The 16,616-nt window shown below is 38.4% G+C and overlaps 1 protein-coding gene across 1 annotated transcript in view; it reads left to right on the top strand.

Annotated features, from left to right (window-relative positions):
• LOC150108289 (BRCA1-associated protein) overlaps positions 1-16,616 on the top strand; it is a 257,850-nt gene that overhangs the window by 168,436 nt on the left and 72,798 nt on the right. The window contains exon 11 of the mRNA XM_090415728.1: positions 5,035-5,173. Coding sequence (XP_090271854.1) covers positions 5,035-5,173 — 139 coding nt within the window. The remainder of the gene's footprint in view (positions 1-5,034; positions 5,174-16,616) is intronic.

The raw sequence follows: 16,616 nt of genomic DNA, 5'->3' as shown, positions 1-16,616 counted from the left end.
TGCTGGTTTAGCCTCAGACCTCTGTTTTTGGTGCCACAAACACTGAACTCTGTCACTTTTGTTTCGGTCACATACAATTTCTACCTGTGTGGCCAACTCTGTAATTAACACGCTGTGAGTATGAATTCCACTGACATGAATATTATTATTATTAGATGACACCTCCAGGGAGTCCAAAGACTCATCGAGGGAGAGCACCTACTCTACAACTCTGTGTCTCTACCACTCAATCCACCAACTACGACGAACCGCAACTACACCAATGCCATCTACTGCCCACCACCACTAGTATTTTTACCGACAATCACAAACATCCATGCCCAGAGCAGGATTTCAACCCACAGCCTTTTTGCTGGAGAGCAGATATGCTAACTACTCAGCCACCCAGGCCCGCCATTTATAGTGAAAAATATAATTTCTTGGCATTTTTAATTTATAGTATAACATAGTGGGAAAAACTTCCAAGAACGTTAGAACAAATATAAGGAGTTTTCAAAGATATTTATGTGGAATGGTACTCAGCAGTGAGTTATAAAAGTAGTGAATTTAGGTAGGTAGCTTTAAGGAAGAATTTGATAGGTGTTATGGATATTGGATAGGTTAATTAAACTCTTTTTTTTTTTCAAATTAAATTAAATACTACTAAATGATTGTGTAATTTAGTAGTATTGACATGTTTTTATTGCTTGTTGTGTGTGTTACAGGAAGGTAAATATGTATTTAAAAATAAACAATAAATAAAAATGTGAGAAAATGAAGGAAAGGAAGATAAGCTGTAAGTGTGAATATCTGTAGCCAACCTATACATAGCATGACATGATGAATCTCATATGTGTATTGGCTTAGTCACCATGATCATTATTCATTGTGTTTTTTATATATAAATGAATCTGCTCTGTGAAAGATTGTAAACCCATTATACATTAGTACTAGATGTGGGCTGATGGGTAGATAATCTAAAACCATCCAAAGAAATAACGAAAACATCCATTCCCATAAAGGAATGTGAATTGGCATATTGGTTGGAGAGCAAAAGTGTCATCCACTTTGCCATCCAACTGACTTGAATATATACTTGTTTACTTTTTTTTCTTTTTTTAAACAGTAAGTTAGTCAGTTGCAGACTCACTCTGTTGTTTTCTTTCAGTGCTTCAGATTTTCGTTCAGAAATATAAATCTCATCTCAAACATATATAGTAGTTTAATAAATTTAGTTTAATCCTTTATCAAGTGTGAACAAGCAAAGTTTGTGCCTGAAAATATCTTCAGGACTGGGGTAAGGTAGTACAACACCGGGCAACTCGTAGCGAATGTGGACCAAGCTAACATCACTCCTATCTCAATATCTTCCATAATGCAAAGCACATCTCCTTGAGGATATGTATAATGTTGTGCATTAAGGGGAAGGGCCACTACCCAGACTAGTTTCGACCTTTATTGAGGTCTCTTCAGTGGGAGCCAGGCCCAGAAATGGAGATACCAGGCAGAAGCAATGGCAAGGTCATCTTTACCTAAAGGAGTTGCCAAAAGGTGTGCCATCTTTTTATTAAATTACTCTGGATTTAGAGAAAGATGTTAAAAGGTTATTTTTCACTTGGTTAGACCTTTATCCAAGTGTGAGCAAACAAAGTTTGCGCCTGAAAATATCTTCAGCACTGGGGTAAGGTAGTACAAACCGGGCAACTCGTAGCAAAGGTGGACCAAGCTAACATCACTCTTATCTCAGTATCTCCCATAATGCAAAACACATCTCCTTGCGGATATGTATAATGTTATGCATTAAGGGAAGGGCCACTTCCCAGAATATATTTTCAGGTGCAAACTTTGTTTGCTCACACTTGGATAAAGGATTAAACTAAATTTATTATAGTCTAACCAAGTGAAAAATAAACTTTCAATATATAGTAGTTTGTTTACATGTATCATTGTCATCAAATCCCTGATATGTACTCTAAGGAGGGTTTCCTATATATATATATATATATATATATATATATATACACACACACTGCTTGAAAACAAGTCAACAGGCACCATACTGTGAGGAACAAACAGCTATGGTGCCCTCCTTAATAGGATGCAAGACCTCCTTTTGCTGTGATAACTGCAGCAATCCTAAGGGGCATGCTTTCCGCAAGCATATGATAGCAACCGATGGGCATTTTGGACAATTCTTCTTGTAGGCATGTAATGAGGTTCTAGACTGTTGTGTGGTAGACATCCTTTGATCACACCCAATGCTCCAGCTCATCCCACAAATGTTCATGCGATCAGGGGCTTTGTGCATGCCAGTCAAGTGTGGTGATGTTCATGTCCACAAACCATGCAGTTACAGCAGCCTTATGAGCATTATCTTGTTGATAGAGACAATTGTCAGTTCCATGGAAATGCCACAAAGTAGGAGGCATTTCATTATCCAGGATATTCATATACCTTTCAGAGTTCAATGTTTGTGGCCCCAAAAACAGAGGTCTGAGGCTAAACCAGGACCATACTATCACATGCCACCTCTGAATTTCATAGTTGGAGTTACGCACTTCGGTATTAGATGTTCACCAGGCATCCACCACACCCATCCATCTACTCAGTAGAAGTGTAATGTGATTTGTCACTCAATAACACACAGCTTTCCAAGCTTCCATGTCCCACCGTACATGGTGTTTTCACCACTGATGATGATGATGATGCTGCATGTTGGTTTCGGTAACGTGGGGCTTGATTATTGCAGTGGTCCTACCATGGGGAAACCCATATTGTGAACCTCAGTTCTGAATGTTTTTGTGCCAATTGGTATTCCAGTTGATGCCTGGAACTCTGCATTCAGTGTGTCACCCCACAAATGGCAGTTTTTACATATCCTTCGTAGCACCCTATGGTCACATTTAGTGAGTGTGGTAGGTCATCCACTGTGGGTAACACTTGCAGTTGACTCCCAGCACTTCCATTTCAGTATACTATCATTGATTGTTGACCTGGGATAGCCCAATCTGCTGAACAGATAGGCCTGCAATATGGTATCCTATCGCAGCACTTTTTTCAACTTTTCAGGTCCCTTCTCGCAAATGTTTCACCTGGACACAGTTGCACTGACTTGGAAGCGTCGTGTTCATCCAATTTATTCCTCTGGCTACAAACACGACTCGTTACATGGCACAATGCACCTTGGGGGTGTCTGTTGCTTTTTTTTCAAGCAGCGTATACAGTATATAGGAAGTTAGTATGATGTTTACATGCAGGTTATGCATAAAGTAAGAAGGGGTGTATTTCTTGGTTAATCACTCTAGATCAGTGTTTCCCGACGTAGGGCGTATGCCTCACATGGGGGCAATTAGAAAATGATGTTGCATTCGTCACCTCATCACCGATATACGCAAAAACTCACCATTGTTGGCGATAAATTGTCGATGTTGCAATTCTGACTTTACGAGAAAAAAAAGTTGACATCACTAGTACAGCAGTCAACATAAATACAGTATCAAGAAGAACTTGCAGAAAAGCAAAATGAAGTCTATTAGAACTTTATTCAACATAAAAGCAACAATGGCATGACTTTCTGACGAGACAGAAATGAAATACCGAAATTCAACTAGTTTTGCAAAAAAAAATACTGTTGCCCTTCCCATCATCATATTTAGTTGAATGTGGCTTTAGTGCTGTAAATGACTTGCTACTGAAAAAAATAAATCATCTGGATATCACAAACCATGGGGATTTGAGATTGAAAATGACTAAAGTAGTATTTCAAATAAAAACTCTTTGCAGCAGACATCAAGCTCAAGAATCGCATTAACTTGGATTTTATTTTCCTGAGTTCAGTTCAATTTGTTTTATAATATACAAAGTGTAATATAAAATTTATATTCATTGAAGAAAGTCAAATTAAAAACAGTTTTACTTATGTTCCTTTTTTTTTTTTTTAAAGTACATATTTATATTATGCTTTTTCAGAACTTGGCTGACTATTATGCTAGGAGGTGGGGGGGGGGGACATCAAAATCTTTGAGGTAGGGCATGATCCAAAAAACGGTGGAAAACACTGCTCTAGATGAACCTGTCTAGATGGACATGTCTCTGGTGGAAGGCTGAGATTAATAATTATATTGATATTTTAGATTGGATATAAATTAAAAATATCAGTAAGAAAGACAATTTGAACATTTTCACGTGCAAATTACATTTCAATAAGATTTGTAAGTTTTAAGTTTAAAAACAGTGGAATTCTGTCAAGTAAATTATATTTAGTCAACATAAATACAGAAGAATGTTATCGATGCTTTACTTTAATTTGATTAGGAAGATAAATCTTTTTAAATAAATAGAGAAAATTAAGATTTGGATAAAATTAAGTAACATTTAGAGAAAACGCACAGAAAGACAAAATAGTTACTAGGAATGGAGAAGCTGACTTCTCTCATTTTAAGTTAACTAATGGCCTAGTGGCCATTACTTAAATTAAAATTCCTGTAGTTATCATTCCCATTATTTACACATAGTGGCATTGGTGCTGTCGAGGTTTTTATTTTTTCCAGCATATTTAGCTGTTAGGTTGCATGGGCGCTTTGAAATATTTCATTTGCTTGCTGTTGTATCTTTTAAGGTATAATTAATCTCATTAATCCTCCTCCCCCATTTTAAATAAATTCCTGTAAAATAAATAAATTTATTTTACAGGAATTTAAATAAATTTACTATTAAACTATATTTGAAAACTGTGCACATACCACTGCTACTTTAGCAGACTAATTTTGGACAGATGGATTAGGTAAAACTCCTCATGAGGCCTACCAAATCTGATTTTTGCAGTGAACTTTCAAACTTGAAATCCTTATTTTTGATTTAAATTTAGCCATTCTAAAATCTTATGGATATATGAACATTGCTTTTTTCTTTGTCTCTGAATTTGAAATTCATTGTCATTTATATTACACTTATTTTCACTGTTCTGTCAGATTTAAAATGCTTAATGCAACAAGAGATTACATTTCTTCTTACTTAAAATATATATTGTAGTATAATTATATATTACAAATACAGGCATTACTTGGAGACTCAACATACTTATGCTATGCAGCTAGGAAATAACAGAGTTTGGGATTATGCTGGAGATAATTATGTACATCGTCTTGTACAAAATAAGGCAGATGGAAAGCCAGTTGAATTAGAGCCTTGTTGGGTATGTTTATTTATTTATTTTGAATTGCTATATTACTCTCTTAAAATCTAATTTGATTTTTAATATCAGCTGTAGAAGACAATATACTTATAAGACCTCTCTGAATGTTGAAATGGCTTGATCATAAACTTGACAATCTGTAAACAAATAGCATTAACAGACTAATGTATTGCAGTCTCTTACTAATTTGATAGTTTTTATTAATTACATTACAAATTATTTCTACTCAGTGATATCATTTAAGTAAGTGGTTTTCAACACCTATATCTTCTACACCATAAGATGTCTCCCTTCATTCCTAAAAAAAAAAAAATTACTGATTCTAATACAAAAAGGCTAATTAATATGAATCCCAAGGAACTATTAAATAATGTTTATATCGTCGAAATGAAGCCTATTGGCTCTTTATATTTAAGTATAATAATTTTATTACGGCAAATATTTTGACCAGAAACTAATTGGCTATGCTGATGCACTGAGTGACCTGTTAGTTTCTGGTCACAATATTTGCAGTAATAAAATTATTATATTCTTGTGAATACGTGTGCCTAATACACTGAAATTATATTGGGTTGGCAAATAAGTTTGTTTGGTTTTTCAGAGTGGAATGGAACACATTTTATCTATTATATATATAATACATACTAGTCAGTTATATATTGACCCTCTTTATCAATGACCTCTTGCCATCTGTCCACCAACTTCATTATGCCGTGTTCATAAAACTCCTGAAGTTTACCGAAAAACTGATCCAGGTGTCTTTTGACAGCTTCCTCATTAATTGCTAAGGTATTTCCATTCAGAGAATTCCAACGATCGGAATAAGTGGTAATTAGAAGGTGACAGGTCCGGTGAATACGGAGGATGCAGCAAAACATCCCAGCCAAGACGTAACAATTTACTCCTGTTGTTAACAATGTGTGGGGTCTGCCGTTATCGTATTGCAAGACAACTCCTTTCCGATTTGCCAATTCAGGACGTTTTGTGCTAATTGCACGGCCCAGTTGCGTTAACTGTGAGCAATAGACTGTTGAATCAATCGTTCTGCCTGACGGTAACACCTCGTAGTGGACAACACTATAATCCCACCACACAGAGCATGATCTTCTTTGGGTGAAATCTAGCTTTCGAGGTTGTTTGCGGCGGTTCGCTCTTGTGTCCCATGATCTTTTACGTACCACGTTATCGTACACGATCCATTTTTCATCTCCCGTAATCATCCGCTTCAAAAATGGGTCGTTTTCTTGATGACGTCGCAGTGAATTGCAGATGGATATGTGAGCAGTCATATTGGCCTCAGTTCATTCATTCGTTATTCATTCGACACCCAAACATTGAGTTTTGAAACATATCCCCAGCTTGTGCAAATGGTTTTCAACGCTTCTATGGGATATGTTCAGTACTGCAGCAATCTCCCCGTACTGTTTGTGATGGATTTTTGTCGACAATATCCTTCACAACACTCGAATCAGCCTCGGTCGGGTGACCAGCGCGAGACTCATCACTGACGTCGAAATCTCCAGAATGGAATTTGGAAACCACTTTTGGCATGTGCATTCTGTTAAGTCACCATCCCCCATATATGCTACATATTTTTTTATGGGCCTCCGCAGCTTGTTTGCTTTTCTTGAAATAAAAAATCAAAATATGCCGGTAACGTACGTTATTTCCTTCCATTTCTAAAAATATGTTGCACACACACACAACTGAAGTAGGTCGAATGAAAATTCACTGAAAGGTTATGTGAAATGTCGCCTTTCAACTGCGCAGTAGCGCAACAATAGTGACAGGCAAAGCAGCGTAAACTTGTACTAATGCATAAACCAAACAAACTTATTTGCCAACCCAATACAAATATTTTCCAGAAGTTAAGTGGCTTATTAATTATTTATTTTTTAAATGATTATTTTGTGTGTGTGTGTCTGTTTTATTAATATCATCCACAAAAGGTTGGAAACCCATAGTACTTCAGTACCATAGGCAAGCTTATGATTAGATGATCTAGGAATCCTGATTTGATTGTATCTGCCTCAAAGTAGAGAACATATGGATTAATCCATATAATTTCTTCAGTGTTTGCCATCCTGGATGATGACATCACACTGTTGGTTTGAATTCTCTAATATGGCTATTTGTGATAGCATTGGTAGTAGATGATTTTTAATTTCTAGAGCTATATTTTCAGTTTATCTAGCCATGCCATCAAAATGCTGTAGGTTATCAATCTCTTGTGGAGACAAAATTATCATATTTGACAAATGAGCTACAGAACTGTTTCCAGGTATGAATATTCTTGATGTGACCAAGTCCATGAGCAAGTATATAGAGCAAATGGAAGAAATGATTGTATTGGTTGAAACAAGTGATTTAAAAGAAGATATATAGTGGAATGAGGTGAAAAAGAAGAACAAAAGAGTCATGATTGTGAGGTTTTTTTTTTGTCTGTATGACATAAGCAAACAGCCACTTCAAATGATTCAATGTGCAAATAGTGTAGGCAAATATTTTCAGAAATGATCAGAGAAATCACCGTTCAATGAATGGAGAGACTGCCTGTTTTAGGGTAGTTATATGAGACCTTGGACAAGATGAGAAATCCAATTTGTAATTGTAGTGACAAAGAGAATAACATATAGAGAGAAGATGATAGTATTATAGGGATAACCCCAAAAATGAAAACTATTTTTTTCATACAAGTTAAATTATGCTTGCAGCAAGATAAGGAATTTGGTGGGAGAAATCAACTCAGGTCTATTATTTGAACTTGTCAGGTTTTAAGAACTTACCTGTCCAAACATCAGCTTGGTGGACAACTAATGTGTCTGTTTTATTAATGCCTGAATCATCAGGAATAAAGGAGATGAGTTCTTAGCATTGGTTATTGCATGGAGACAAAAATTATTGTATTATTGTAATTGCCTGTTTGATAGAAGAGATATCCTTATAGGCATATATTGCAATGGATACAGTGTATTTTGGGGGCCAGACAATTTTAATGCTACCTACCAAAACACAATCCTGCCTTATTTCCTAGAAGAAAGATCATGCCTTCTCCCATTTTTGATAATGCTCTGCTCACTAAAAAGATCTGTTTCTCTTCTTGGACTGACTTTCAAAATCTAACCTATCCTCACATAAACACGTTATGTCCATTGTCTTTCAGCCTACAAAAGCTTGGTTTTCTATTTCATTCTAAATATTACTTCTCTTCTGCTCAACTCCAAACATTTATACACAGTTCTTGACATAAATACTGTTACAACTTCTACACACAGCCTTGTGCTGCTCACAGAATTGCGCAAGCTCAGTTTCATTTAGTGGCAGCCAACATTCACATGATTATCAGTAGATAGAGTTGTCTAGCTGCACAGGTTAGCATGCACCGTGTAGCTGTAATAGCACTTCATAAGGTTGGAATGCTGCCACCTGTAATTTTCAACATGTTAAAAAACACTCAGGATCAGTATGATATTTGTGTTTTGGATTATTAACCATTATAACGATACAGAAGATATATCTGATCACCAAAGAACAGGTTGACAATGCTGCAATAGAACACAACACCTTGTGAGAGCTGTGAAGGCACTCCTCTTCCATAATCCTGTGAGAATGCAGAAAGTGATGTCACGAGAGAGAGAGAGAGATGAACATTTTGCAGAGAATGATGTCACATGTACTAACTGATGATTTGGGTGAAAGCCTATCATTGTTTTATTGGACACTTCCAAACCTATGCGGCAGAGGGTGATAAAATCAAAGGCGCTTCTCTGGTGGTACGCAAACAGCAGACACAGAGATATTCTTTTCATAGATGAGATTTTCGCCATTGAAGAGTTGTTTTTCTTTTGGAAAAGCTTAGACGTTGGTTATACATGCTTACTAAATAGCTTAAGGAAATTACAACGTACAATGGAATATACATTAAAATAAATTTTAATACACTTCCAATATTTCGGCAACGTCACGTTGCCATTTTCACAGGAACTTAGAAACAAGACGTGCACGCAAGCACAATACACAGTAAATGAGGATGAAGCAGGAAGCTATGCTTTCTCTTAAAAGTCCTGATGGTGTCCCCTAGTGGGCAATGTAGGTATTCTTGGTCGTTTGGGCTGAAGGTCTTCTTCTGATGTAGGTTTCCCAAATTTGGGGCAGTCTCATGCAACCAAATTTGTGGAGGTTTAGATCGTTTCTTAGGGTTGAGACTGATTCCATGAATAGCCTTTCGTATTTGAATTTACTACATTGTATTATCGTGGCTTTCTTCCACCGTATTCTATGGCAGGTATCCAGAGCATGGTCTGCAAGACCAGAGCGGCTATATTGGTGAAACCGGATGTAGTCCTTGTGTTCTGAAATTCTGATATTAGCAGTCTTCCCAGTTTGGCCAAAGTAGGACAGCTTTCAACTGCAAGGGACCTGGTATACACCAGGTAGGTTTAGGAGAGGAGGTTAGTCTTTAGTGGAGCGGATAAGGGATGCCAGTTTTCCATATGGTCTGTAACGAGAAGTCAAGTCATGTTTTTTTAGGATTTTTGTAATTTTTTCCGAGGTGCCTCGGATATGGGGAATGGTGATGGATTTAGAGTAATCCTTGTTGTGAAGGGGAGTTGTGGTTTATTGGTAATATTTTTTTGGGGGGGGAGGGGGGGGTAGCCATTGGCTGAGAACATGTTGAGAATGTGGTTTAGTTCTGAGGTTAGGGCATTGTCATTTGAACAGATGTTTAGCCCTGTTGTCATCATCATATTCCTGACATGTACTCTCAAGGGGTGTACAGGATATGATAGTACTTCATGAAAAATTTACCTCATTACTAACTTCTTGTCTACAATTTTCCTCCAAATCAGTCTATTACTTGTCAAGACTCCAACATCATTACCAGATCTTATATTTCTATCATCTAAGGCACTTTGTACTGTATCAATCCACCTATATCTTGGTCTTCCTCTGGGTCGTTTTTTCAGCCAATCTGGCAGAGAACACTTGTTTGGCTAATCTTTCCTCGTCCATTCGGTTCAAGTGATCATACCACCTGAGATTAGCTCTGCTAATGCATTCCTGGATGCTGAGAATGTCAAGTTCTTTCCTAATATCCTCTTTTTTAATATGATATTGCCATTGATGCCATCTGTTTTCGCGCCTCTAATCTTTCTCAGGACTCTCATATCTTCAGTCTCTAGTCTTTGGTCATGTGTTTTGCTTCTGACCCAGCTCTCAGATCCATAAGTTAAACATTACATTACATGACATTAGCCAGTCACTATCAGCCTGGGGGGGACTTTTGGCCTCAAGCACCACATGTCGCCACTGGGCACGGTCCTCTGCGACTGTCTGCCACTTTCTGGTCTCCAGCCCGACAGCCTGCAGGTCTTCCTTCTCCTGATCTGCCCATCTCGGTCTCCCTGGCGGCCTCTCTGATCGGGGTCGGGCCTCCCACGCTTGTCTCACAGTCCTTTTGGAGTCCATACGGTACAGGTGCTCCAGCCACTGATGATGCCAGGCTCGCAGCTCCATCAAGACATCTGCAGAGTTGTATAAAGCATGTATGGCAGCATTGGACCGCCTCCTCCAGACTCCATCTGCCATGACCCTTCCATAGATACATCGTAGCATCTTGTTCTCGAATACTCTCAGGTGATCGGCTTGTCTCGCCGTGAGAATCCACGCTTCAGCACCGTAGAGGAGAACAGGCCTGATCAAAGTCTTGTATAGTCCCACGTTTGTAGTCCAAGACAGCAAGCGTGAGGCAAAAAGGGGACGCACCTGATAATAAGTCACATTCACAGCATTTACCCGACTGGACATCAGCCTCAACTTTGTTGTCTTCAGTCACGAAAGAACCCAAGTACCTAAATACCTTCACCCTCTCAAATTGTGCAGCTCCCTCTGGATCTTGAGCAGCATGGCAACTCATAAAAAGGTATTTTGTCTTCTCGGCATTTATTTTCAGGCCAACTTCTTCTTCTTCAGCTTCTTCAATAACAGTAACCAATGCCACCGCGTCATCCCATTGTTGCGCCGTAACGTTCAGGTCGTCAGCTTAGCCAAGAATCCTAACTTGCAACTCCATGTTGACGTCACCTGCCACTTGCTGTGTGTTTCTAATTACTTTTTCCAACACTAGATTGAAGAGAATCAGAGAAAGCCCATCACCCTGCTTCACACTGGTCTGTACTTGAAACGGGTCCGAAAGGTCACCTTCTGCTTTCACTCTTGCTCTCGAACCATCTACGCACACCTGCACCATTTTTCGGAGTTTTTGAGGAATTCCCAACTCTTCTAACATCTGCCATATTTTTGAGCACATAATTGAGTCATAGGCTTTAGAAAAGTCTATGAAAATATTATGAACTTCCTGGTTATGTTCCCAGCACTTTTCAAAAACTTGCCGCAGCGTGAAGAGTTGGTCTTTTGTAGAACGGTTCCTCCTGAAGCCTGTCTGATAGTCACCAAGGCACTCTTCTGCATATGGTGTGAGGCGCATTAGCATGATGTTAGACAGCACCTTGTAGCCAGTCGACAGCAGTAAGATGCCCCTATAGTTGCCGCATTGAGTCTTATCTCCTTTCTTATATACTGGGGTGATCGGCGACTCCTTCCACTCATCCAGCAGCCATTCTTCTTGCTAGATCATCAAGATGAGCCGGTGCAGCTGCTCCAGCAGGACATCCCCACCATTCTTCAGGAGCTCTGCCGGTATGCAGTCTGCTCCTGGAGCCTTATTATTTTTCAGCATGCGGATAGCACAAGTAATCTCACTAAATGTTGGCTCTTCGATAAATGGTTCAGCAGTTTGATAAGGAGTATAATCCTCCGATATTGACATTTAGCAAGTTCACAAAATATCTATGCCACCGAGCAAGAGCATCTTTTGAGTTTGTTAATAGATTTCCACTCTCATCTCTTATGGTTGCCACTTGTGTTTGGGCATCTCACATGGCTTTGATTGTCCGATACATCTGCTGTCCATTATTCGTCACCCTATTTCTCTCTATACTAGCCACTTTCTCATTAAGATACTTCTGCTTTTCCCTGCGTTGACATGTATTCACCACTCGTCTCACCCTCTCATATGCAGCTTTCTTCCTGCTATCTACTAGGTAGTTCAATAGTGCTTCCCATCGTTTCACTACAGCTTCTTCACACTGTCTATTAAACCATGCTTTTCTCCTCCTCTTTCCCATAGTTCTCGAGGCAGCTAACGGGACCGTATTTTTGATGGTGTCCTACATCCCATCCGGATCATCCTCTTCCTCCTGTAACTCCCCAAAACGATTCTGCAACTCTAACTGGAAAGCCCGCTTACCTTCTACTGATTTCAACTTGTTCAGGTCTACTGATTTCAACTTGCCGATCGTATGGTAGGACACGCGGGCTTCTGAACTGCAATTCTATTCCTGAAATCGTAGGCTACCAGATAGTGGTCACTATCTCTATCTGTTCCTCTGTAACTTCTCACATCCGAGATGGAGCTGTGGTGATGTCGATATACACTAGTACATGGTCTATTTGGTAAGCTGTTCTACCGTCCGGTGATCTCCAGTTTGCTTGTGGACATCTTTATGCACAAACATAGTGCTCTTTACAAAGCATCCCGTAGCAGCGGCTAAACTCGCAAGGTGGATCCCGTTATCATTGCACTCCTCATCTAGGATCTCACTACCCACAAAAGGGTGCCACACACACTCTCTCCCTATCTTCGCGTTGAAATCTCCCACCACTAGGATGGTAGATTAGTACAAGCACTTCATAGAAACAATCTTTAGCTTCCTCCGAGCTCTCTTCAGTAGGCGCATAACAGTTCACAATAGACATATTTTGAAAACGTCCCTTAACTCAAATAGTACATAGCCAATTGTTCACAGGTTTAAAATTTAAAATATTACACAAAAAGTTATCACTAACTAAAAACGCAGTTCAGAGGACTCTGTCGTCACCACTATAGTATAGCGTGTACCCTTGATTGCGGGTCGAGCCCTGTCCCAGTCAACGCGCTTCTTGTACAGCACAAAGTCCAATTTTATACTGTCGTAAGACATTCGTCACATTAAAAAGAGCTCCTACTTTCACCAAACTACGTATATTCCAGGTCCCAAAACGATTAATAATCATAGTCGCAAAGGCGTCCAAATTCCAAGGTTTCTGTGATGCTTGTTTCGTAACCAATAGGGTTTTTTTACAGGAGGGGTGGTTGGCCCCTTGTTAACCATCCCCTTATATTAGGATTCCTTAACTAAATTGAGCAGCATAGTACTAGCGACAGAAATTCTTAAGCAGTTGCATACAACAAAGTACTATAATAAGCTTCTACTCAAATTAAGCTTAGTTGCTCGCACATTCTTTACCACTACAGTTTCATAAAGTATACTCACTAAAAACCAATAGATAATTTACACAAACTATGTGCAATGTGCTCAACTTAAACATCATAATTCTAAAAGAAATACTCCTCAACAAAAATATTTCACTAAAACGCGTAAACAACTTTATACAGCTAAATCAACCACCAGCCACTCGTCACAGTGCCACCTAAAGATTTAAAACTCATTTGCACACTGTCTTGTATACAGCTAATTTAGTGTTCTGACTAATTTCTCTCTTATTCCATATGAATTTATTCAATTGACTTCCTACAATACCAGCTTTGTTGATTCTGTTGTCTATTTCGATATATTTAATTTACCATCTTCGGTAAAAATCGTGCCCAAGTAGCTTAAATGTTTTACTTGTTCCACAGGTTTCCCATTCAAAACACAGTTGACATTTTTAGCGATTCTACCTATTTTCATTGTCTTTGTCTTTTTAATGCTGACCTTCATACCATATCTCTTACAACAGTTATTCAATTTAGTCAGGGAATCTTACTTGTAGTGGATTTATTTAGAAGTATAACATCGTCCGCATAAAGCAAAGATCTGACATTAACATCTCCAATTCTGATATCATGTTTAATACCACTTTCCTTCATAATGTGATCCATATAGATAATAACAGAGGGGATAATGTACATCCTTGGTTCACACCAGATTTAACATTAAACTATCTTCCTGTACTTCCTTCAATTCTAACTGCTGACTTGCAACTCAAATAAAGACTAATTATTGCTTGATATAATGCCCCACTGACACCATATAACTGCAGCGTATTGAATAGCTTCTCTCTTTTCACCTTGTCACATGCCGTTTCCAGATCGACAAAACTTAAATACAGATCTTTGTTATATTCCCATGCTTTCTCGACTATTTGTCATAAAATGAAGATCTGATTCTGACAGCCTCTATTTGGCCTGAATCCAGCTTGTTCTTCACCAAGCTTTTCTTCCACAATTCTTCTCAACCGTTTCTCAAGTATACTTGCATAGATCTTGCCAGGAACACTTTGTAGGGAAATACCTCTGTAATTCTCACATTCAATTTTATTTCCCTTTTTATATACGGGTACTATTAGAGCTCTTTTCCAATCATCAGGAATTCGTCCCTCTGTCGAGGCCTTCTGAACTATGCAGTGCAGCCACTGTAAGACTTTTATACAACCATACTTCAGCATTTCTGGTCGAATATCATCTACTCCTGCTGCCTTTCCACATTTCAAGCCTTTGATGACTTTTTCTACTTCAAGTATGGATATGTATTCCTGACTGATTGCCTGTCGAGTGTTTTTTACCACTGTGCTATCACTGCTTCTTTCATTTAGCAATTTTTCGAAGTAATTACTCCATTCTTCAAGGATATCTTTTTCTTCCATTTTCATGTCACCTTTATGATCTCTAACTCTTTTTACAGCACTCTTTCCTCCATTTCTAAGCTTCAACAACCTCTAGAATATCTTACCACCACCTTGATATTTATTTTCTATGTTCTTGCCAAAGTCCTCCCATGACTTTTGTTTAGCTAGTTTTAAACAGTATTTAGCTTTCTTACATTTGTTTCTGTATTCTCTAAGAGCACAAGCTGACTTATTTGCCAGGAACTTTTGATATGCTTTCTTCTTTTCTTTTACTTCCTCTTTAACTTCCTGTGTCTGTCCACCATGGAGTTCTGATTTTTCTATTCTTGCAGACAACTTCACCACAAGCCCTCTCTGGTTGAATCAATCAGTGTTTTCTTCAAGGTTTGCCAGTTTGCCACTGAATCTCCAAGGTTTGGTTCTTGTTCTCAAACTCTCATTTTTTATTCAATGATCTTTGTGTATTTTAGTCTACAGTTCACATCTGAGAGCTGCTCAACTTTTATTCGCTTTAAAACTTTCTTACATGTTATTCTTTTCAATATGAAATTCAAGTTTATCCTGCTCAAGACTAAAAATAGTGATCACTTTCAATTTCAAATCCTCTGTACACTGTGGTGTCCTGCACCAGGGAGAAAATATCACTATCAATAATAACATAGTCAATGAGACTTTTCTTATTCCTAGCCTCTTCTCTCCATGTGAATTTGTGTACATTTTTATGTTGAACATGGTGTTAGTAATAACCAGTCCATGTCCTTAAGCCAAAATCCAACAGGTATTTGCCATTATTATTAGCTTTGCCCTTTTCTCCAAATTTTCCCAAAACTTTTTTGTATGTCTGACAATCACTTCCTACTCTGCTATTTAGATCCCCAACAAGGCCCAACTTTTCCTTTTTCATTGTGTCCATAGCTTTTTCTAAAGCCTCAAAAAATTCTTCCACTTCTACCTTAGTACAGCCTTCTGTGGAACTAGGCACAAATAAGTCTCATTATCCAGTTCCCCATTCTGATATTTGCTCACATCACTCTACTTGAGACTGAATGCAATTCAAGATTAGCCCCGTATTTTGTGTTGAATACTATGGCTACTCCTTCTTTTCTTTGATTGTCATTGCCTGAATATAACATTTTGTATTTATTGCTCAAAAAGATATCACCAGTTTTTGTCTTTTTTGTTTCAGTCACCCCTATTATGTCGATCTGGTACATATCTAATTCCTCAGCTAGCTCCATTTCTTTGCTATTCAGGTTTCTTATGTTGATAATACCGATCTTTAACTCTGTGATGTTCAGTTGGGGTGTGCTTTTAGATTTGTTCCAGTAGCTGACTTTTCGCTGTTCGCCCTGGTCTCTGGTGAAAACAACGGGGATCTTGTTTAACCGGGCGACGCCCCAGCCGACATGAAATTTTGTCATGTTGTACCATCATTTTGTATATTGGTTTAAGCCAATAAGAATACAATTTGGTCGGCTAAATATCAAATTGTCAGCTCATCCTTGTTCGTTCAGTATCCAGGTAGATACTCAACAATGTGCACCACGAGAAGGTGAGGATTGGACATTAGGTCAGAAACTCTGGTCGGTCCTCCGCATTCCTTTAAAGGCTATGTGGAGGTCTCCTCTCAGTTATAAAGCCTTGACCCTTAAGCATCCCTGTTGTGTAGTGTCTTAATGACTCCACATTGTTGTGAGGGAGAGGGGGTTGTTGG

This window comes from Typopeltis vanoorti, chromosome 3, assembly GCF_054136105.1.
Source record: "Typopeltis vanoorti isolate ZY-2024b chromosome 3, IOZ_Tvanoo_1.0, whole genome shotgun sequence".
NCBI lineage: Eukaryota > Metazoa > Arthropoda > Arachnida > Uropygi > Thelyphonidae > Typopeltis > Typopeltis vanoorti.
Note: the sequence above shows the minus strand (reverse complement) of the source record. Positions and strands in the feature narration are given on the sequence as shown.